This window comes from Pristiophorus japonicus, chromosome 6, assembly GCF_044704955.1.
Source record: "Pristiophorus japonicus isolate sPriJap1 chromosome 6, sPriJap1.hap1, whole genome shotgun sequence".
NCBI classification, from domain to species: Eukaryota; Metazoa; Chordata; class Chondrichthyes; family Pristiophoridae; genus Pristiophorus; species Pristiophorus japonicus.
Window position 1 is genome coordinate 193970092 of NC_091982.1, and position 24443 is coordinate 193994534.

General features: G+C 41.5%; 1 protein-coding gene and 1 long non-coding RNA gene across 2 annotated transcripts in view; one reads left to right on the forward strand and one right to left on the reverse strand.

Moving 5' to 3' along the window:
* The window catches only part of LOC139265340 (uncharacterized), a 64789-nt gene extending 51124 nt beyond the window's left edge, over positions 1–13665 (forward strand). The window contains exons 2-3 of the long non-coding RNA XR_011593536.1: positions 11427–11489; positions 13544–13665. This is a non-coding gene — a long non-coding RNA (uncharacterized lncRNA). The remainder of the gene's footprint in view (positions 1–11426; positions 11490–13543) is intronic.
* A 2154-nt stretch (positions 13666–15819) lies between these two features.
* LOC139266239 (inactive N-acetylated-alpha-linked acidic dipeptidase-like protein 2) overlaps positions 15820–24443 on the reverse strand; it is a 795403-nt gene continuing 786779 nt past the window's right edge. The window contains exon 14 of the mRNA XM_070884068.1: positions 15820–16289. Coding sequence (XP_070740169.1) covers positions 16079–16289 — 211 coding nt within the window. The 3' untranslated portion in view covers positions 15820–16078. The remainder of the gene's footprint in view (positions 16290–24443) is intronic.

Sequence of the window (24443 nt, forward strand, 5' to 3'; positions counted from 1 at the left end):
CTCAGCCTTGGTCACCCTGGAGCCATGTTTCTGTGATTCCAATTACATCATATCCATTACCAGCTATGTGCGCAGTTAATTCATCCACCTTATTACAAATACCCCTCACATTGAGGCACAGAGCCTTCAGGCTGGTCTTTTTAACACATTTTGTCCCTTTAGAATTTTGCAGTAATGTGTCCCTTGTTGCTTTTTGCCTTGGGTTTCTCTGTCCTCCATTTGTGCTTTTCTTCTTTCTATCTTTTGCTTCTTCCACCATTCTATTTCCCTCTGTCTCCCTGCATAGGTTCTAATTCCCCTGCCGTATTAGTTTAACCCCTGCCCAACAGCACTAGCAAACAGTCCCCCTAGGACATTGGTTCCGGTCCTGCCCAGGTGCAGAACATCCAGTTTGTACTGGTCCCACCTCCCCCAGAACTGGTTCCAATGTCCCAGGAATTTGAATCCCTCCCTTCTGCATCACTCCTCAAGCCACGTATTCATCTGAACTGTCCTGCGATTCCTACTCTGACTAACATGTGGCACCGGTAGCAATCCTGAGATTACTACCTTTAAGGTCCTACTTTTTAATTTAGCTCCTAGCTCCCTCACTTCATCTTGTGGGACCTCATCCTATATCATTGGTACCTGTATGCACCACGACAACTGGCTGTTCACCCTCCCCCTTCAAAATGTCCTGCAGCTGCTCCGAAACATCCTTGACCCTTGCACCAGGGAGGCAACATACTATCCTGGAGTCTCGATTGTGGCCACAGAAACGTCTATCTATTTGCCTTACAATAGAATCCCCTACCACTATAGCTCTCCCACTCTTTTTCCTGTCCTCCTGTGCAGCAGAACCACCCATGGTGCCATGAACTTGGCTGCTGCTGCTCTCCCCTGATGAGTCATCCCCTCAACAGTATCCAAAGCGGTGTATCTGTTTTGAGGGGAATGACCGCAAGGGACCCCTGCACTACCTTCCTTCTACTGCTCTTCCTGTTGGTCACCCATCCCCTATCTGGCTGTGTACCCTTTACCTGCGGTGTGGCTAACTCACTAAACGTGCTATTCACGACATCTTCAGCATCGCGGATGCTCCAGAGTAAATCCACCTGCAGCTCCAGTGCTGCAACGTGGTCTGTCGCGGGAGCTGCAGCATGACTCACGAACATCATCAATCATCAGTGTTCTTTGAGAATCGATGGTGCACTGAAGATACAGGAAGGGGAGAATCTCGGCTGGAGATGTTAATGGATTATAGTAAATCCCCTATGTGGCCTACACCTCATGAGGTGGGGACCAAGTCACGCCATCCACTTTTCTCTCTCTCCCTCTCAATGTCTATGATTTGTGATCCCTGAGGAGATAAACCATATGAGGAGTCAATAAGGATATTTCCCTCTCAAGGTGGGGAGTTTGTAAGAATAAAAGTGTTTATTAATGATTAAAATTGATTCTGTGTCTGTATAAATGTTAAAAGTGTAGATTATACAGAAAGGCCTGTTTGTATTGAAACAAAATGAAAGCGCACAGGTGGCAGCATGGATTGAGTTTTGAAAGAAACAAAATGGAAGCCCACAGACCTGCCGCATGCGTTTTGTGTATTGGAAAGCCATTTAAACTAATTAATGGCTGAGCCAGGCCAGATAGCCACATGTGTGAGGAGAGCCAATAAGGAATTGCCCTGGAACCAAGGTCCAATCATGAGGCTTTCGGAGGGACAATGGCTTTTGAGAGGTGTAAAGATCTCAGCCAAAGACTTTTCTCGCTCTCTTGAACCAGCCAGCCAAAGGGAAGTAACATATATCACTCTTTATTATAACCTCATCGTATCGGTTGTAACTAAGGTGGATGTGCACATGTGTGTTTTTTAAATAAACTTTTCCAATTGTTTTAGAAGAATTGTCTCACTGTCAAATTTAATGCCAGAGATTTAGAAATCTTATACCACCGCAACCTTCACTGCGACGGGCAGTGCAATCTTGGGGCCGATGTGAGGCAGCAGGTCTTACTGCAGGAGATGGCATATCTCTGTAACTGCCTCCTTTTGGAAGCGCAGCGTTCTGACACACTGCTCCTTGCCAGGTCCATGTAAGAGCATTGCTGCCGGTAAAGCCAAGGGGGAATAAGGCCTCCTGCCCTGACGTCTAGGGACTCTTCCCCTTCGGCCGCCGACATGGCCAACAGCCCTTCTCTCTTGATGCCGCCTTGCTAGAGCATGTAGAATGCGACGCTGGTGAACTAGTAATGCCCCCATTAAAGTTTTCAAAATGACTTTTTCTTGAGCTGAACTGTTATGTCTGTCTGCTGCTGCAAACTCGGAGGCTCACGCACCGTGCTCTGTGTAAACGTTGCACTGACTGTGACCTCCGAGGAAGCTCTTCCTCATTCATTTAAGTAGCCACCAGTTAACGACTCTGGAAGCCTGTAACGACTGTTTTTTCAAACATGATTATTGGCGGGCGCTAAATGGGATTGCTGCACCTGATTTAGCAAGCGGGGTGCAAGTGTGGATGTTGTACCAGGACTGAAGTCAGAGTGATTGTCAGCAGCCAGGAGCTAGTGGTTTGCGCCCCCAATAAACTTCGAATGAATTTTCCGTGGGGACGTTAAAAGCTGTGCGCCCGGTTGGTAATCTCTCAGGCTCGCATTAATACCCCCTCTGGCCGTTAACTGAGGCTATAGACAACTGAAAATCAGCCCATTAGCTTTTAAACCCCACATCATCCTGTCAACAAGGCCTCGTTGAAGATTGCACTAAATTTGCAGTGCCAAAGTTGCTTTGATACATCATCAGGTTTCACCCTAGATGCATCCCTATTGCTACACACAGCTGCCATTTGGACACGAAACAAGTGATGTCCCTTTGACCCTGCGTACTTTGGTAAGACCATCCCAGCACTTAAGCCAGGATGCAGCGCCACCCCACAGATTTTTGGCCCCTTAGTTTTTAACTTCCTCTAAAAAAATGTCACAGATATATTGAAGCCACAATGTAAATAAATCAGAGAAAAAGAAAACCAAGAGTCAGATTTATAACATATTAGTTTATAATTATTTTCAGTTATTCATTTAGAGTTAAAGAGACACAGTTCAGAAAAGATAAACAAACATTAATATCCCATGATTATGTTTTTGCAAATAATTTGAGACTTTTTTTTACTGAGCACATAAATTTGGTGAGAACACACTGGGGCTTTTTCTTGGCCTTGCCAGACGTGCAATAAACAGAATCTTTGTTAACACTGCAGTTCTTCAGCCAATCAGCAATTCCAGTCATTAATAAGGTTATAAGAATAAATACATTTCAGAATAGATTTTAAACAGTTGAAATGGCTTATTAATTACCCGATTGTGAGTTCAGCCTTCTCAGAAATATGTTGAAGTAGAATTATATTGTCAGGTCATTGAATCGAATCCAGAATTAATTAATTTTTTACAAGTTTTGTATAAATTGGTCAATTTTCCATTCCGAGTATGTATCCGCTATGATAAAATCATTGTTATCAAATCATTTAAAATAACACAAATACTTTGGATTTTAGTGGTGTTACTAATGGAAATCAAACTCGAAACTTGCCTCATAGGCACATTATCTTTCTCCATTATCACTTAGTGCAAATGACAAAAAATCCCCATTGCAGTTCACGAAAGCCTTGCTTTTGTATATTATTACCTAATAGTTACAAAAATAAAACCACACTTAATCAGGAATAACTTTGAAATAACAGGTGTGTTACTCAATCCTTACGATTTGCACGGCTGCATTAAGTACACTGACCATTAATACACTGATCATTAATACAGGAACATTAACAGGGTAAATTGGAATTTATCAATAAGTAGGATGAAATACCATTCTTACCCCATGAATTACTTACAATCTCTTAGCTCATGACTGTTGAAGCATGGGTGAATTATGAACATTTCCCTAAAGAATGGGATACAAATGGCATTTCCTAATTACACATTAAGAATTTTAAAATACTTTTGTCTTTAGTAGGAATTATTATCACCACATACTATTATTTCCGACAGTTAAGTGAACTACATTTGATCTCCATTCAGTGGAGCTTGGTCATTCTCTTTAAGAATCCCCTTCCTTCTTGTGCTCGTGATAAATCATAGCTATTGGATTTAAATGTCTGTGCTAAAAGTATCGTGAGCATTTACAGTACTTCCATCACACTTGGAAATGCGATACTCAATTTGTACCTAAATGTACTTTTTACCACTCTCTTTTTAACCTTTATCAGTGGAGGTTAATCCAAAGCAGTGACTAAATATCTTTTGAAGGGTGAAGCTGAAAGCTAACCCAATTGCAAAGTTCTTCCATTGCTCACAGCAGAATAATGGTTTATTTCTATTGGGCTAAAGGCACTGTTCATCATTGTCAGTATGCCAACATGTAATAAGATCTGTGGAAGGGAAGGTACACAAACAGTAGGCAGAATATCCACACTACTTGATTAAACGAGGCATGATCTGGAAGGCCCCTAACTTGGATTGTTGTACCAAAAATAAAAGACCGTGGATGTGTAGATGTGACAGTCTCAAGCCAGGGATACCAGCATGTGGGTTCACTGTAGATGAAGAGTCACCTACTTGCACCATCCAAGTATAAACATGGGGCAATAATCACACTCGGGTTAGTTAGCTAAGCCAGGGACGCTATTGTGTGACCACCTCTGCTACCCAATATACCCATGGGCTGGACACCTGTCAGGTCAGATGGCCAGCCTTCTGCTTAAGACCTACTGAAATGAATCAGGTAGGAAACTCCCATTTGATTCCTGTAAGAACTCACAATATAACCCAAATACAAGTGAATATTACTATGCAGCAGGAGGCCCGAGAGGCAGTGGTAAAATTTGGAGATCCGATTCCACCACTATCTCTCAGTTTAAAGTCTATTATTGAAAGAAGTAGTACCTCCCAGAAATACTTGGTTAAAATGCAGCAAGACAATGGCCAAATTGAGAAAGCAATGAGCAAGTTAGGGGACCACAAGTGGTGGGAAGTAACCTATAATGTCAGCCAGCATCCCTGGGCATGAATGGTATCAGCAACCTTAGAAATTGCTCAATGCCTGGTCTTAATAGTTCTAATTATGTCATGTTATTTGAGATGTTTAACACGCTGATTGAACCGTCGAACCAATAATCTAGAGTTGGCAGAGTTGGTAGAGAGTCAAAAATGAGGGGTCAAAATAGTGTTTTCTCCCTCTCAAGGTGGGGATTGTTAGAAATTAGGGATACCTAAAAATATATTGTTATGCCAATGAAATTCTGACGCAAATAATACTGTGTTTAAATGATTGTATGTTTCTGCTCGAGACAAGTAAGGGGTTAATGTTTTACTGAAACAATGTAAGTTTTGTTTTCCTAGGAAAAAGCAACATTAGGATTTGAGACAGCGTTTTTAATGAGTTAGATTAGAGGATACATTGCATTCCACTTGGGGGCCCATAGCATTACTTCAGCCTTGCCAGGCTGAGCTGTCTGTTGCTTGTAAGTTAGGATTTTGACTTTATTTCATGTATTTTTCATTTGGCCAATGAAGGCTCAACCTATGTTTCTTCTATTATTGCGAATAACCATATTATAATTCTAAGGTAGAATTTGGAGTTTGTTCAACAGAACTGCTTACAAAGATAATTAAAAGTTAAATAGTATAAAAGACATAGAACAGAAAGAATTTATGGGAGTTAAGGTTTCATCTCAGGATGGAATAGTCTGTTAGATTCATGGGACAGTTATAGCTTGAGGCTTCTGATTTAATGGCCCAAGGTTGTGCCTGAGACATGCACTGGCTGGACCAGGGAGGGCAAGACAGGATGAGATAAGAGACTATGGGGCTGAAATTTAGCCCTGCCCGAAACAGGTCGCACCTACCATTTTTAAAGAGTTTTTACTGCAGCTACCGATGAGGTGGGCTCTTTCGCAAAATTCAGCTCTTTGGCGTTTTTTTTTCAGGCGGATTGGAAGTCGGTCATAATGGGGGTGGAAGTGCAGCGGTAAGTACTCGAGAGGGGCGGAAGTGGAGGCGGGACGGAGTCACCGCCACTGTCAATCAGCAGAGGAGTGGTGATGATGTCAGTACATGTGTGTGTCACCCTGTCTCTCCCCTCATTTAAAGGGGACCGAAGCAGTGATTGTCTAGGTTCGGCCCACTGGGCCCACAGGGAGGGTTCTGGCCGGACCAGCAGCCTGGCTCCCAAGTTTTGTGTGGGGGGGGGGGGGGGGGGAGATCGGTGGTGCGCCCTTTGATGATGTACTTATGATGGTTGGCAGCAGCGGAGCGAAGTGGGGACCACCAGAAAAACTCCCGAGCTGAATTTTGCTGGTGGCGGCCATTGGACTGGAAGTTGGCGGCCATTCGACTCTGCCGCTTGGCTGTCGCTTTCTGGCGGTAAGTGGCCTTTTTGGGAAGTTGAATTTTGACCCTTATTGATTTGGGGGGAAGAGAGCCGGAAGAGATAACAGGGTCCAGATGGATGGACTGGCCTTCAAAACTTGTAAATAAGAAAAGATGTGTAATGGTTGTGAAGACCCCTCCTTTAGTTTAGACAAAGTCCCATCGGGCACCGTGTTTTAAGGGAACCTTCTATACATTAAATGGTCTTGTCCATTATGCTACCTTAGTCCAACCCCAAAAAAGAGAATAAAAGGAGGAGCTAAAGAACCCTCAGGCAGACCGTGGAGCGAGGAGCTCCCAAAATGGACCAGGTGGTCAAACACTCATTCGAGGTGGACCCTTGTTGACCCTAGTCTAACACTCTTGGGTAGTTCAAGAAGAGAGAGAGAGAGAGAGAGACATGTGAGACAAGAAGGAGAATGAATAAGAAGAATTGTTTGCACATGCAGCTGTCTGTCCGGAATCAGCTACTTGTCACGGTTGTGTGATTTTGTTGTATAACTTGTGTATTATATTCTATCTTAAATTCCGATTAAACACAATGTATCCACCATATCGGTTTGCACTTGAGCCTGATTATTTGAAAGACTAGAGATAAGTAAATCTCTAACAGTGTGATACAAAAAACTGATCTTCATTCTCCAGTCATATTTAGAGTAATCTTGCACAGTGCTTGTGTCTAGGATGTGAAAACATTCAGATATTTGTAACTTAAACAGAAAGCATTGGAGACACTCAGCAAGTCAGACAGCATCTGTCAAGAAAACACAAGTCAGGCAATGGTCAGATAAATACTCTTTCTTTGAAGAATTCTGAGTCTCTGCAGCATTGTTTGTTTATGTTTCAGGTATCCAGGAACGGCAGTAATTTGCTTTTAGTTCAGATATTTATAATTACAATTATTTCTGTAAAACTGACTGGCTTAGCTTAATACTAGAATGTCAGCCTAGATTTTTGTACTCAAGTGGGGTGGGACTTGAACACCACAACCTACTGGTTCAGAGGCAAGACTGCTACCCTCTGAGCCACTGCTGACACTAAGGGAAGGTTGTATAAATGAAATGGATGTGCTTAAAGGTATGTCATTGTCACCAATGCATGTTTAGTACAAGGTTTTCTCATTTCTAAAAACAAGACCCAAAAATGTAAACCATTGTATAGTTTATATGTTCACATGGGCTTTGAGACATCCAGTGGTCGTGAAAGACGCTTTAGAAATCCAAGTTTTTTATGTAACGTGATCATGGTAAAATGATTCAAAGTTCTTCTTCCTAGCCAGTAATGTCTGATTTACTCCATAATAATGGTGAGTGCTGACAGCCTCCCCATCATTATTTACACAAAATATGAACTATTAGATTATATGTGTAACGTTACATAGAAGATGTTATCACTACAATAGCGTATTACAATAAAGCCCAGGTAATGATGCCATGAATATTTGGTGACTGAACACACTGAGGGGCATTTCATTTACTGCTGCAAACTGGGAAATAATAAACCAATACTGTTTTAGTATGTTTTATGATTCCTTTTGTTTTCACCCATATACCTTCACCTGAATAAATGCATAAAAATAACTAAATATAAACCATTCTGTACCAACCTCCAGTTACAGCAACTTAAAACATGTTTAGTGGATTAATTTCAGGATAATTAAATTTTTTTTTGAATCTGTATAAATGTTATGCTAAAATCATTATCCTGAAACTATTTTGTGAATAATATGGAATTGGATTGCAGTCGTGCATCAAACATAGCGTGACCATATTTTCTAAACTGACTCTGGGGGCACACAGGGTGGGAGCACAGCAGAGTAGCCAGGATGGAAAATGTCGGTTAGAGCGTAGCGAGGCAACATTTTTTTTATCAGCCTGTATTTTAACAGTTGCACAAATACACTACAAATGCAAAACAAATGTGCATATAATTAAAGCGCATTCAGACATCTGAACCAACTCCCTCAGTGACTGAGGTGATACCTGACCCCTCCTCCCTCAGTGATTGAGGTCATATCTGACATACCCCTCCCCTGTGACTGAGGACACACCTGACCTCGGCCCCCCAGTGACATAAGACACACCTGACCCCTCCTCCCTCAGTGATTGAGGTCATACCTGACATACCCCACCCCTGTGACTGAGGACACACCTGACCTCGGCCCCCCAGTGACATAGGACACACCTGACCCCTCCTCCCTCAGTGATTGAGGTCATATCTGACACTCCCCTCACCCCACCCCCCCCACCGTGACGGGACACACACCTAATCCCTGATCCTCCCCCCGTGACTGAGGTGACACCCGACGGCCCCACTCCCCCCACCCAAAGTGATTGAGGTCACACCTGACCCCGACCAAGCCCACCATGACTGTCACACCTGATGCTCCACACAGTGTCTTGGATTAGCCCCCCCCCCCCACCCCCCCCAGGTGACTGTGGACCAGGCCCTCTCCCTCACCCGCTCTGGTTGCCAGCACTGACAATCCAGCAGCATGAGCCCAGCCGGAAGCTCAGAAACAACAACCGGCACGTGTGCCGAAAGATAACCTGATCACACATGTGCAATGAGTCACTCTGGCCATTGCACAGGTTATTGTTTTAATTTAGCCTTAGAGCCACAAACTGACAGCTCAGGGGGGTGTACTCACTGCCCATGGGTACACTTTGGGGACGAGTTTCATGAACCTGGGATATTGTTTGCCCAGGGACAAAGAATCTTATCTGGGGACTGTCCCCGGAAAACGGGGACGTATGGTCAGCTTAATCTAACAAAAATTTAGTTAACCAAAAAAAAACTACAATAATGATCAAATCACAATTTTTTAAGCACCTGTTCCAGTTTACAATCAAAGCTGTAGGTCATTGCTGTATTATTTTTTATCCTGAACCAATTTATTTTGTGCTATGTTGTGAGAACCCGCGTGCATGTAAGAGATGAAATTGGTTGCTCAATGTTCTGTACCTGTACTTAGCTGCCTTTTGGGGTTTAAGCTTTTTGAGAAGTAATGGTGAAAAACACAAATGTGTTAAATACTCAAAATTCCATAAAAAATGTTTACTTTAATTAAAAATAGAATCCATAACCAATAGTACCTTGTATACATTTTGCTGTGTTTTAACTGTATATTCCTCTGATAGTATCCATATATTGCATTTTAAAAATGTTTTAGATTTCCATATGTGCAGTGATACAAGGTTCAATCAATCAATTAAGCCTTGTAACTTGTTCAACCAAACAAAGCAATTACTGTAATGTAAGTGAAATAGTTATTTGGTCATATAACAGCACTCTTCCATCACTATTATTTAGTCAATCAAACCGATTTGTGACTTCATTTACAGTGGGAAGTTGCATAGACAATCTTTCAACAATAACATTTATCAAAAATATACACAGAATGACAACAGAACTTATTTTGCAGTGCGATGCAATCTGTATGTGCTGCAACAAACTTCTAAAATAAATCAAACTGAAATCAATTGTAGCAGTCCATGTACTTTTAAAATATATTATACATTTACACTGAAATTTATCTGAGTCTCTGCTTTATCAAATCTTCCTATTATGCTTTTCTGAACTTTGTTGAGCGAGGCTGGTTGAAACTGATTGCCTCAAGGGAGATTGAGCCTGCTACCAAAATTGAATTATCTATATGAGACATGATCTATGTCAACAGGAATGCTCCTCTTTGCCCCACAAAATGATTGTGGCCTGCTGTAGCCTCTTTCCCTTTCTGTCACTGCTCCCCCCTCCTCCCCCCGCCCCCACACACACACTTTTACAACTTCTGACTCAGTTTGCTCATGGAGATTCCAGATATTCGGTCCCCAATTTAGCCAAGCTTCCCGCTAGCGCCCGTTGAACATTGGGCCGCTCGCTTAGGGTATTCTAATAAGGTTTGAATCTAAAAATGGTTCAGGCCTGTCACTCAACTTATCTGGCAGGCACAGCAGCTGCACCACTGACTTTGTGCCCAATTGGGGTGAAATTTGACGATTACCTCCCATTAATTTTTTCCCCCTACCCTAGACTTAATGTAATCTGCCACAAGACAGTCTGATCATTAACTAATGTTGGCATATTACCATATCTCAGAAATCAAAACCCACAGCCTCTCGATTATGAAATAAATGCAATGTTTCGCTGCTTTGTCAGGACTTTGCCATGTTTGAACGATATATACAGAAATGAGCCAATTTTATCCTGATAACTGGATACTAATATTGGTTTAAGTCCCATTTAGATCATTCTTCTTCAACAAATCAATTTCTATAAACCTAGATTGTAAATCTCTTATCATGGATTGAATTAACCAGCACTAATCCATACTGAGCAATTATACATGTAGTTTGCTGATAGTCACAAAAGTACCTCTTTTTATACTCCTATATCAACATAACAGAACAGAACATTTTCAATTTGCATTTCTTAATCTGCCTATTTCAGAACTTCACTTCATTTTGTGATAGAATTCTGTTTAACAGCAGTTCTAATTTTTTTTAAATCATAGTGAATATATATAAATAGACTTACTTTTCTTGAAATGCATTTGGAAAAAAAGATAACCAATGCTCTGAAATGATGCCACTGGATACTGGTGTATGAATGCTTAATATAGTGTCTGGAATTCGTTCCTGAGTTATTCTAATGCAGGCATTCATTTGTTTTAAATGATCGGGGTAATACCTCCATTAATATTTGTACACAAGTAACACACATCATAATTTAAGGGCCAACATTTTTAATTGTGAATAAGCTGAAAGATCACTTGAGATTACAGTAATTGTTTCTTTATGAAGCGAGTTAGTCTACAGGAATCAGAAATTGCATGTAGCCCACTCATGCTTTTGAAAATTCAAATTGTGTCATTATTCACAACCATTTTAGAACTGCATCTGTAAAATGCTTTCACGTTACTTCCTGATTTTGGAATAACCAAACAAAATTTTAAACCAGTTTTTAGTTACTGTTATATTCATGCATGAGGGTTTATTAATTTTGTTTAATTTATCCTCCATTTTTAGTTGCACAGTCTCCACACCATCGAGTCCTCTGGAGCATGCATGATTCTTCAAGCAAGAGGTTATGTATGTAGACAATGGCTGCAAAGCATTTTACAATGATGTCTTGATCTAGCTGTTGTGACCATATTTTCTTCTGTTTGACAATCTTTATGAAAAAATACACCTGCATAAACAGGAGTGTAATCCCAAGACAAATCACTAACAGATGTTTGGTGCTTTAATGAGAATTAGTGGCATCAAAAAAATGGGTTGGGGAAAACTAGCAAAACGTAAAAAAATACATCGCTTGTTAAATTTTTGTTCAGGTCAATTGTAAACAACTCAAAAAGAATTGTGCAGTTGGCGGGGGGGGGGGGGGGGAGAGAAAGAAAGAAAAGGGATATAAATGAAAAATGATGAGTACTGAATTCCAGATCAAACCTGGCATTAGTGAGCTTAACTGATAGGAAGATGTTTTTAAATATCAGCAGAGCTGTCGAGATACTGGAAAGATAAGCAGAAAATGACTTGGTCACCTCAACGTATAAAATAACCAATAAAATGACTGAGTACTGTGCTGCCCATGTGTATACCATGTCTTGATGCTGTACTTAATTGTTTATAACACGGAATAGTTTTTCAAAGTCTGTTTTGAGTTTTGAGCCTCTATCATTTCATATTACAATATTTGTCAGTCCTACTTCAGAGATCCTAAAGCTTTACCATGAGGCCATTTTAAGCACAATTTTCATGTTTTTTTTCTTTGAATAGGTCGGTAGTCACATGCAGTTACTTTTATCATTTTACACTCCCTGAGCTCTAATTTTTGAAAGAGACTGCTGATTTGCAGTAAAAAAAAATGCAATTTGCCCACTACAGGCTTGATTGTCTTCTGTGGATGGCTGACAGGCACAGTGGATTTTAGAGCCTGTGAGGAAGTGGTGCCTATATTATTCTTCCCCAGGACATTTGCATGTCTTTGAGCCAACTGCAGGCAAAGGATCACCCTCTGGCTAGCAGGTCTTCCTACAAAATGCTCGGAATTGGAGCAGAGTTGAAAGGCATGCGAAATCAGAGCCTTCTGGCTGCTGCTTGGGGACAGCAGTAAGAAGGCCCAGAATTGTCCATGAGTGAGGGGGGAGAAGACATTAAAATAAAGTGTAAAATATGCTTTTCTGTCATCAGTGTGCCCTACAGACCCTCAGTCCCTGGGGGGGTCCATTGGCAGGCATTCTGACAGACACCGCTGTGCTGGAATTCTGATTGGTCAGATCTATCGGGTTCTGTTTCTTTCAAATAGCAATACTAGGCCTGCAACTACGACCAACATGGGCTCAGTTATGCCTGTTGGGAAAGCCCCAGTAAGTCCTGGGGCACTGCAATGGGATGCCTGGCACCTGAGGAATGTCGATTCCCCAGATACAGGGAGAGGAAAATATCTCCAATAGGTTCAATTTGTCGGTCCCATGCTCTTGCTGAGCACAGGTTGGAGACAGTGTTACAATAATGTAGCTCCTGCAAGGAGCATGGGGGATTGGTTAATTTACCCATACAATCAAACTCTAATAAAAGTTCAGTCCCTTTGGGTCATGAGACAATTTGTAACACAGATAATAAAGTTCAATTTTCAAAAGACATCATCAGGGAGACAGGATTTCAGTGAGATTTTCCAGCCTGTCAGAGTGATTTTGTTGTCTTGTACTAGTACCCATTTCCTTAAAACCCATTTTCCAAAATACACCTATTTTTATAATACTGTACAAGTGAAAATAGATTACAAACTATTGCAAAAGTACATTATTTATCTTATCAGTGTGTGTATTATATTAGTATCATATTGTGAAGTTACATTATACAGTATGCACCACTGTTACTGTTGTATCACAATCAGTCTCTGTTGTGATACATTGCATTGTTATATTGTACAACTTCTGTTGTTATTGTATTCTCTCCCTGTAATTATTAACTCTCATTCTCCAGTATCTTTATCGCAGTTTGTCTCTGTAATATTATGATACTGTACTATATTATTGTCTCTGGTATATTAGGTTACTTACACTGAGTATCTCACTCAGTATTGTAGAATATTTAATCTGTTACATTGTTTTTATAGTCATTATTGCTTTCTGCTGTGTTAGGTGCTATCTCTTTACTCTATTATACGGCTCAATTTTCTGCAATGCCGTTTTTTGGCATATTGCCAGAGTTACGCCCGTTTGCCACCCTACGTGCTTTGAGGTGCCTCATGCGATGCCATCGAATCAATCGTCTCCTCCTCAGCACCATCATGCAGAAGGCTTGTACAAGGTATGGCATTGTCAGTATTGCCCCCATGATTAAATTGTACCTTTGCAAGAAGTTCATAACGGCAGGCAGGACAAGGTTGACACCCTAGTATAGACCACACCCAGGTTTGAGCAGGCACAATGATCGCGAAACCCCCTCTCCAGGCTTCATTTGATGCAGGTTTTGGCTTCTCATGCTTTCCGTTCGCCTTCCACAGCCCCCCGGGCTTCTTTTGAAGTCGAGTCCCGCGCCCTTGTCCAGGGGAAGGGCTGATTCTGCTGGCCGACACTCCGACACTCATTTGGAGACATTCAGTGGTGGCATGTCAGTTTTAAAAAAATGAAAACTTAAAGAATTCCATTAAACTTTCAGTTCCTGCATTTTAAGCTTAAAAAATTTAAGCTTGATTATGGATATTTATGTGTTCCTGACTTCCCTCCAAAACTTCACATAAAAACAATGGCGTCTTTCTGTGCCGATTTTTTAATGTGCGCTGGGTTTTCTTAAATGTTCAGAAGGTTTTTCAGGAGTGGTCACATACGCTGTCCTGGGATAAATTTAATTTGGCCAAACTTCCATAATTGTGAGAAACTGGCGCAGACATCAGGTTACTATGACGTAAAAAAAACTAACCTAAAAAAATCGCAGCTAACTGAGTTACGCTGGCGCACAAAGATTGGGGAAACTTGGATTTATAAATTTAGGCCACAAAAAGCGGCGCACGCCAAAAAAAGGTGCAAATCACTGGGGAAAATTGAACCCATAGTGTCTGGTGTTTACATTATCTATAATATTTTTATACTATGCACATCACATTCTGGAACATAAAAATGCAGATAGTGGTCTGGAAGATTGAAACTGTAATCAGCTTGCTGATAGAAAAAATTGGTCATCTACCAAAAATGTTGAGACTTGGATAACCTAAAATAATCATTTCATTCAGAAAAATGCTGCCAGTGATAACAGTAGTGAATATGCAAACAAGGCCTCAGGCGCAAAGTGTGATTTTCGAACCAGCTGCTCATTCATTTTGTAAAATTATTACACACTCCACCATTGGATTAATTAACCTTTCATCAAGTATATAAGGTGCATAACTTCCTTAGTTAGCTGCAGGCCAGTAGTTGTCGATAGCTCTGGTTTTGCCCAAAGTGCCCAAACTAAGAACACATCATTTGATGATGATGACTGCAAATGAATATCTTACAATGAAGAAATAGAGATCCTTCTGTGTATATACATGAGGTGGTCCAAAGAAATTTCCTTTTCACAGTTTTGATGAAAATCAAACTGGTGGGATAGCATTTCCAGCTGATTTAGGTTCTCAGTTGGACCTAAAGAAACATATTATGTTACCTATCAATTCATTCATAATTAGGAAACAAGTATACTTCAAATTGACCTTAAATTGATAAATGGAAAATGACATGACAACTTTAAAACTTTTTGTACACAATGAAGTGTTACAGAAATACCCTGAATGACTGGGCAGCGATCTGCCACATTATTGAGTAAAAATCATTATTCCATTGTTTCCTACTGTATTTCTTTGATGAGCAAGCACGTTTTGATTTTCAAACATTAAATAGGTACTGAATATTCAGTTTCACAATATCCATTCAATTGTCAAATATAATGGTCCAGCTACAACAGATATTATTGCAATAATACGCCTTTGTAGATTAATCCAGAGAAAAATAAAGTTTTTCTTTCTGTTGCATTTAACAGGTTAAAATGACAAGATTGGTCTCTCTGTTCTATACAAGGCATTTGTTTTACAAAAATTGGACCACTTTATGACATGATTCCACAGGTTGCAATGTATAATACTCTTTATACACAAGATAACATACACCTTAATCTGAAAGGCACATTATGCTTTTATGATCTAATAAAACTCTCTGAAGGCTTTGTCAATTTAATTAATTGCCCATTTTGAGGTATCTTATAATGAAAATAATTAAGTGCTTATACAACATTCATTGGCTTCATTGTTCAGTCTATTAAATGGATTGAATGAATTATTTCTGTTAATGTGCATTTCTTTTTCCAAATCTTTCCAACCTGACAGTTAACAGCCTTTGAAGGCTGGAAATATCTAGTCATTCTATGACCTAGTCTCCTCATAATCATTATCTACTGCCATTGCATTATTATCCAATGGACTGAAAATAGGTGGTTGAACTATTGTAACTGACTCAGTTGTTACTCACAACCACTACTTATCACTGAAGATCACCATCAAATGGTATTTTGTTTGTGTATTTGAAATTGGCAGCATATTTAATTCCTGTTGTAAGTAACAACATGTCCTTTGGTAAATTCAGCTATAACTTTTCAGTAATGTTTCTACCTTCGAAGAGGAAAATGTTCCTCCCATCACATTTCTAAAAGTCAGTTTGTTTTTTTGTATTTTGAATATTCTCAAACACATCCAAGCCTGCCTTTAAATAAACCTGAGCAGATCTAATGCTGTTCAGCACCATAGATAGCACTGTGGATAGAGTTTGGTTTGTCTGTTGAAGTCTGCAGTGGTTAAGAGCTTCTTTCACGACAGAGAATTGGTTCGACGTCTCATCGAGGTGATACAGAATATTTCTGAAACACAAAACAACATATGCTAATTGTAACACATATATTCAACATTGAATTGTTTGCTAATGTGGTTGTCATATTCAAAATAATTTGTAAATTGGCTGTTAAGAATATTTATTAGATTTGAAATAATAGCAATACAAGGAGTTATAATGGGCCAGATTTTTCAGTGACAATAACAGTGAGGCTAACAGCGCTCATTGTTATTTATGCGCAAATCGGACTGCAATTTCCAACAAGCACACATGCGCAGTTAAACGCAAAAATCCACAAGCTGCGCAAAAACGTCATCTCGCCGTCTGCCTCCCAATTCAAATGTACTGAACAGCGTGAAGTTCCTGTACTAATGTCATGGATACAGACTAAACTTGCCACAAAACATTAAGTGAAGTCATTCCAGTCTAAGTACCCTTTTAACTCTGTGATAAGTCTTATTAATGCCAAACAACCTCTCTGATACTGAACAAATCCTTCAGATTTTAATTATTGTTGGAGATTTAAAAAACACTGAAGAATGATTTTAAAATTTTTTTTCTTTCTGTCTCTTTTCTCTCTCTCTCTCTTAATCCATTTTTCCTTTCCTTTTTGTTATTTTGCTTTCTATACCTGATTTCACTATTCTAATTACACTTCCTGGTTCAGACTCTGCACTGTTCATTAACTATTCTTCAGTCTGATTGCTTAAGGAAGTACTCAGTTGCTTTCCCTGTCCACACAGGTCCCAGATGCCCTGTAAAGGGTGCTGCATTTTTTCGATGGGTGGCGAAGAGGAACTTATAGTGAAAAAGCCCTGTAGAGGATGCTGCACCATTTGGATATCCCACTGACAGCAACGTGCCGTGCAAAACCCGACGGAAAATATATGGGCAAGTGCATGTCTAATGAGCGGTAGGCACCATTCGTTAGCCGCTCACAGCAAAAAGCAGTCTAACATTTTAACTATTTTGGAATTTGTAAATGCGTATACTGTCCCTTTAAGTATGGCCTATGTACATTTTGTACTATTGTTCTTATATTTTACCTGAAATCAACTTGGTCAGAGAAGGGAGGAGGTTGTGGCAGTAAGGATGTCAGTTTAATAACACAATAAAAGTTATTCTGAATTGAAAAGATATTTCTGTTAGTTTGTCAATGTATTCTCCTGGAGCAGAAGCCTTTGGAAAACATTGCTCGTGTTTCAAATCTCACAACATTAAAATAACAAGTAGTAGATTTGGTTTGAAACTTGTATTCATGTACAAGAATACTTGAATCAGGCAAATAAAGCTGCAACATAAATCCTTCACTAAATTTAAGATAAATAAGTCAGATCACGTGCTAACTCATAGGCTGTTAACTGCAATTGTTTAGAACTATAAGTTAAATGTAAATAAAGACAACAAGGAATAAGAAAGGTTTGTGAATACATACATCATTCAGTGCCAGCCAAGTCACATGAACAAAGACTGAAAAAAAGAGATGGGCCTTTCTGAATTAAGAGTATCCCAATGTAAAATCAACAGATGTCAAAAGGGTTGCACACACAATTTTAGTTTAATGAACCCTCTTGCTTGTTGTAAGATTTTTTAGCTTTTCTAAAATCAATTAATTTGATCCCGTAATCCATGTGATCCTGCTCACCTCTAAATTGCTTCTGGTAAAGCTGAAATAACAGATACAACAGTGAGCCTGTGAAAATAGAAGCAAGCTGCAAGTGGGCAGGAATATTATATATATATATTGGGTTAAAAATTGCAGTCGGCGGTGTAAGAGGATAAAATAGATTTGGCATTAGGGGGTATATATGAAATGTTTTAAGTTAGCCAGAAAATGGAGATAGCTGAAAAATAAACCTCACAGTATTTCAAGGTTTATTAGCACATCGGAGTGTTATCTTATCTCTCTTGTTTGACCAGATGGCGTTTTCCATTGTTACTTTTGACCCCTTGCCCTCTTTATTTGCCCTTCTGGGTTTCCTGTGATGGGGCCTCCTGTAATTAATTATTCAGATATGTTACACCCTTATAAAATGGACCACTACAAAGACCGATGTTAGCTCGTTTAAATTCTGAGGTGAGGTCTAGTCTTAACCATGTAATTATAACAAAGTTCGATAGCCCCAATAACTAGAAGGCCGCCAGGTCAGCACATTTTAGCACGATGAGATCACCCTAGGAAGGCCTGAACCTGGTCTGTCAATCCAAACTATTACTGATAAGGTAACCATTCAGGAGTCATGGGAGGTTGTATTGGGGAAGCAAATGGTCTTTTGAACATTATATAAAAGATGGCTGATTTTGCTGTTCAGTGAGCGTTTCCACTCACAGGCGGCTGTGTTGAGAAATCGCTCCCGGACCGTTCGTGATTAAAAGATCGTTGAACCTTGCCTTCCGTCTCCGTCTATTAACTTCGAGGGTTGCTACACGGATTGGGACGAGTGTCGACCCCTTATATCAGGGGGTCCGCTCATGGAAAGAGAAGCCTTTCCGCTATTCCCTTACAGAGGCTTCCTGCAGGCAGATGTCTCCGACCAAATTTTATTTAAACGTAAGTACCTGGTGGTCCCGGAGGAACGAACATTTGCATAACGAGGCCTTGATGGGCAGTCCAGTTTAGGGGCCCACGTAGTACAGGAGTGAATGCGCAACCTGGGATCCCGTGGGCCTGGACCACAAGTCATAATGTAGTATTCTCATTCATAGTAATGGGAGTTCCGAACTCCCATTACTATCAATGAGATTAACCCTAAAATCAAATAAAACACAAACATTGATTAAAAAAACACCACTTTTTAAAAATGAATAGAAATTGCATTGAGTTAAATGTTTGAGAAAAATTTATTTTTTTGAAATTAAAAAATGTTTTAATAGTGTTAAAAATAAACTTAACTTCATAGATAGGGTCTCTAATATAAAAATAAGTAATAACATTTATTTTTTCCATCTATTAAAACTCTTACGCTGGTGAAAGCAGGCCTGCTTTTACCAGGCATAAGAGTTTGAAGGACATTCGCTGGGCAAGAGTTGGGCAATTAGCCCAAATCTCCGACCGCGAAGGCCTTTCTCCCAAAACATTTTGACAGATTGCAAGTGCCGGATTCAGGTGCATGCGCTTCTCGCGCCTAAACCTGGAACTTGTGAGAATGCGCACATCATAGAGGCTGCAATTTCAGGGCCATTAAATTCGGCACATTCTGGTGGTAAAATCACAATATTAGTAACCTACAGGTGAACAACGATTAACCAAAGGTACACAGTTCCCTTAATACGATGACGTTTTTTAAGGTAAAAATCAGCACTCATAAACTTTTACTTTTCATTAATTTCTAACAATTCATTTTTTTAAACTGTCCAAGGTGTGCTGCACCTGTTACTAGTGTAAATCTGTTAAAGTTATATCCATATAATATACAGTGGCCATTATACACAAGTAACTGAAACCATACTATAAAAACATACATCCACATATTTGATGAAGTTCAGTATATTTGGGTGCATTTTATATTAAGTTGATAGTTTTGTGATTAGATTGCTTGAATATATGTGAATTGGTTACTTGGATCTGAAATGTGACTATTCACCAAGTGTGGGTTTCAAGATCTCTGATACATCAGTTAGCTTCTCGGTCTACAAAGGAGAAAATGACAACACATAGTGCAATACCGGCTGTTATCGTGGTTTTATTGGTTTCAAAATGTGTGCTGTTGACTTACTTGATGTACAGAAATAGGCATCCTTTAGGACCTACAGACATGACATTTTTACTGAATTACCTGCAGTGCGTTTCCACCTTTTGTGATTTTGTTTCAGATTTACAGCCTCTGCAGTATTTTACTGACATTTTTACTCAGTGGTTTAACATCCACTCTTTCTGCAGTTGCACTTAAGATTTATTAAGCAGCTGCTGGCTGATCCGTTTGATGAGTTAAAAGGGAATGTGCACCATCAAGTTCATGCCAATTACTGCTGTGGTCAATTTTTTACAATCGCGGCTTTCAGATTTCAGCCACTGTAGCCATAGGCACTAATCAGCAATGTCTAAAGTAATTTCCCAAGTCACCACTGTTTTCCTTGAGAGGCCACTCACTGTATCAGCTTCTCAAAGTCTATGTACCTACAACAGAGAGCTAAAGAAACAGTTTATTTCCGAGTATTTTCTGTTACTGATTTCTCTTGGCTTATATTGACAATACCCACCTGGCTATCCAGGGATTGCAGGGGATGTATTTTGAACTCTCAACAGGTACGTCTTCCATTTTATTAATCTGCAGGCAGAGTGTCATGCCTTGAATATTACTGATGTGTGCTAATTTCCTTGGTATCCCATACAATTCTTATATGTTTGCCAATTCTGGATACAGCAGGAGGCTTGTGCAAGGAAATCTGAAAATTGGATGACTATGAGGTAAGACCTTGAGGTCGCAAAATTTGGCACGCTAGCGCCGGTTGTTATGGCCGTTTAAAAGAAAAATGGCATGCGCCTCCCTTCCAGTGCGACATGCATTGTTCGCCATCTTGGTGAGGGGGATAGCGCGGGCGATAGCGCGGATGGGACATGCATACACCAGCAGTAGGCAGAATAGGCAGATCGTAATGTTAGTCAGCATGTAACATTGACTTGACACACGACCTGCCATTTTTGACTTCGCCACGAGGGACCCCTCACCAGGCTACTTAAAGGGCTACATTCAACACGCAGGTAAGTTGATTTATGCTTTTGTCCTGGCTCTTGCAGAGTTTGGAGGAATACTGGGTTGCTGGAAGACATTTAAAATGTTGTTACAGTGTGGAGAGAGTGCTGCTGGATGTTGGGAAGGCGATGGCTGCTACTGAATGCCTCGGAGTGTACCACTTGCTCCCAGTCATGGAGGCTCTAGTTGCAGTCCTTGCACTGCAGCATGACAGCGAAATAGAGCAGAGGCAGCAAAGAAGACAAGCTGCTCGCAGAAGGGGGAGGAGGAGGAGGGCTTTCAGCAGGAGGCCATACCCACCTAGGGTCTTCAGGGAGCACTTTTCCTACCTGCCGCGAAGTCAGGAACAGTGTTTCCAGCAGCTCCGTTTCATCAAGGAGTGAGTCACAGAACTCTGCTACCTTTCGGAACCAGAACTACAGCCTCAGAGCAGGGCGATGATGGCTCTCCCAGTGGCCCTCCAGGTGACCATGGGCCTGAATTTTTTCGCCAGCAGATCCTTCCAGGCTGGAACAGGCGACGTAGCAAGCATTTTGCAGTTCAGCAAGAAGCAGGAGGAGCTCGCACGTGGCTTTGCCAAGCTATCAAGCTTCCCTATGGTGCAGGGTGACATTAATTACATACACGTGGCTTTGTGGGAGCCGCATCTCAATGATGAAATGTTCCGTAACCGCAAAGGGTACCACTCACTTAATGTGCAGTTGGTCTGTGACCACACCCAGCACATCATGATGGTGAATGCCCATGTTTCCAGAAGCACTCATGATGCTTTCATCCTGCGCCAGTTGCTGTGCCAACAATCTTCCAGCCACCACATCGAACCCAAGAGTGACGGTTTGGCGACAAGGGCTATCCGCTCTACATCCGCTGATGACTCCCCTCCACAACTCCACCACTCATGGCCAGCACTCATATAATGACAGCCATGCTGCTATGAGAAATGTCATCAAGCAGATCATCGGGGTGCTGAAGAAATGGTTCTGCTGCCTTGTCCACTCGGGAGGAGCCCTCCTGTACTCGCAGTTATTGTATGGTCTGCTGCATCCTCCACAACTTGACCATCACGAGGGCACAGCCTTTGCCACCACGGGTTCTGCGACCACCTCAGGAGAAGGAGAAGGAGGCGCAGGAAAAAGAGAGAAGTTAGCCTGCACATCCAAATTCCAGATGAGCTGTCCATGAGCGCATTATCCTGTTCTCCTGAATCAAATCCCAGATCTCCGTTGCTCAACACTTCCCCACTTTACTATTCCTCTAACATGGAACATGAGAGCGTCCTCTTGGCCACAATGGTGAAATGAAAGCCACCACAAAACAAACATTCCAAACCACATATATTCATCATTCAATCCAATACTACATAACAAAGTCAATTAATCACTCTTGTGCATCCCTTTGTGCCTGTCTTTCATGGGCCTTTGCCTGTTCTAGTGCTCCTACACCATGCTACCCCAGAGGCTGCAGCATGGCTGGTGGAAGGCTGCTGACTTTCAGTGAGGGAGACTGTCGATAGCCTTACAGGATGACCTTGAGTAGCTCTGGGCCTAGAAGGCCAGGCTGCAAACTGCACCAACTCGGCAAGGATGGTGGCAGCCTGGGCTGGCTGACTGACAGGCAAAAGCAAGGGCACTGACGGAGTGGCAGTGATGGAAGTTAGAATGCCGTCATCCTGAGAGAGGACAGCAGATTCGTGCTCCACAATGCCATTGGCATGCCACCAGGCCAGTGCCTCAGAAATCCTAGTAATCTGTTGGAGGACAGATTGCTGGACTGTTGTGACACTCTGCAAGCCCCTTTCCACACTGGTAAACGCAGTCATGATGGCAGCAAGCTGAGTTTGCATGACAGAAGTCTGAGTTTCCACTGCAGCATTCAAATGTTGGGCGGCATCTGCTTGTGCTGCAATGGAAGCTGAGACATCAGCCATCAGGCACTGCATCATGATTGGGTCCACAAGTGCTCTAATGAAGTTGCCCATCACTTCCATCCTGGAAATAATGGGCTTCAAGCTCTGCGCAAAGCCCCGTGCAAGGTTGGAGACGGACTCCTCTATGCCCATTGACAGTGACAACAGGCTCTCTGGCAGGCCTGCCAATGCACAAAGCTTTTCTCTGTGCATGCCCATCACCCTTTTTCTGAAGATCGCTCCAGTGTCATCCTCTTTTGAGTCCCCTACTGCAGAACTCATGTGCGTCCTCACCCTCCAGGGAGCTGGCACCTGTGTTACCCTTTCCCCCTGCCTTGGGTGCAGACCACTGATACCCGGTGACTTACCACATGCAGATCCCACCTCTATAGTACCCTGTAAAGTATGCGCAATGCCAGTTTCTGAGCTGTTGCCTGCAAGTATCAGATCAAGTGACGGTGTCTCTTCTTCTCCGCACTCCCCTCTTGTTCTTCCTGCAGGGAAACCTGGAGTACTTGGGTATCGGAAAGGAGGGGTCAGGTTGTGTTGAAGGGTGGGGCGGGAAGCAAGATTTGTATGCTTACACCATCAGTAGCTTGTAACTGATTGTGGGATGAGGGGGAAGTGGGATGTGAGAAGGAGGATTAGGTACATGCATACCGTCATTTTCAATGGTTTCAGCCTCGCTGATCACCATGGCCTCAGTAATGGCCCCTGCAATAATGTCAAACACAATCTCCTCTAGCTGGGTCAGGATATGCAGCAGTGCCTGTCCCCTGTTGGTTATCTGTCTCCTGTCTCAGACCATGACTGCAATTTTAACTGTTACCTGTCAGGTTAAATCAAGTGAGAAGAGGATTGGAACCAGAAGAGGCCATTCAAAGTTCTTTTTATTTTCCTCTGTGGGTCCCACAAGAGCAGGAGTGGGCTCCACAGGAAATTGTAGGCCTTCTCTGGGCTCTCCCCATCCCTACCATGAAACACCCAATGACTCGAGTGCTGGCAGGAGTTCAAGGATCTTCTAAATTTCTGTAGGCCAGCAGCGTTTCCTGCCCATTTCAGCTGGGAAGTCAGCCGATGGAATCTTAATGAGGCCTGGCTTTAAAAATATCCATTGCCTCACTCCAACGCAGGTGGGCAGGTATCTAACTGAAATCAGCAGGTAAAATCCCCCCTTATGTGCCCAATTCCTTGGATTGGGGCTAGAACTCACATCTTTATGACTCGGACAAGAGTACTACCATTGTGCCAAGCAATGTGCAATTGTTGCTTTGTACCTGAAAATATAAACAGAATAAAGGTTAAAACCAGAGAAGTTTACAGAACAGAAGGAAGCCATTTGGCCCATCATGCCTGTGCCAGATCTTTGCAAGAGATAATTGCACTGGCCCACATTCTCCCCATAGCCCTGTGTCTGCTTCTAATTCAAATGTATATCCAATTAACTATAAAAAATGTGATGGTCTCGGCCTGAAACATTCCCTGAGGCAAGGCATTCTAGGCTCCAAAAGCCCATCCTCTCTTCTCATTCTCTTAGTGACAATTTTAAATTGGTGACTCGTCATCATTAGCTTTGCAATTA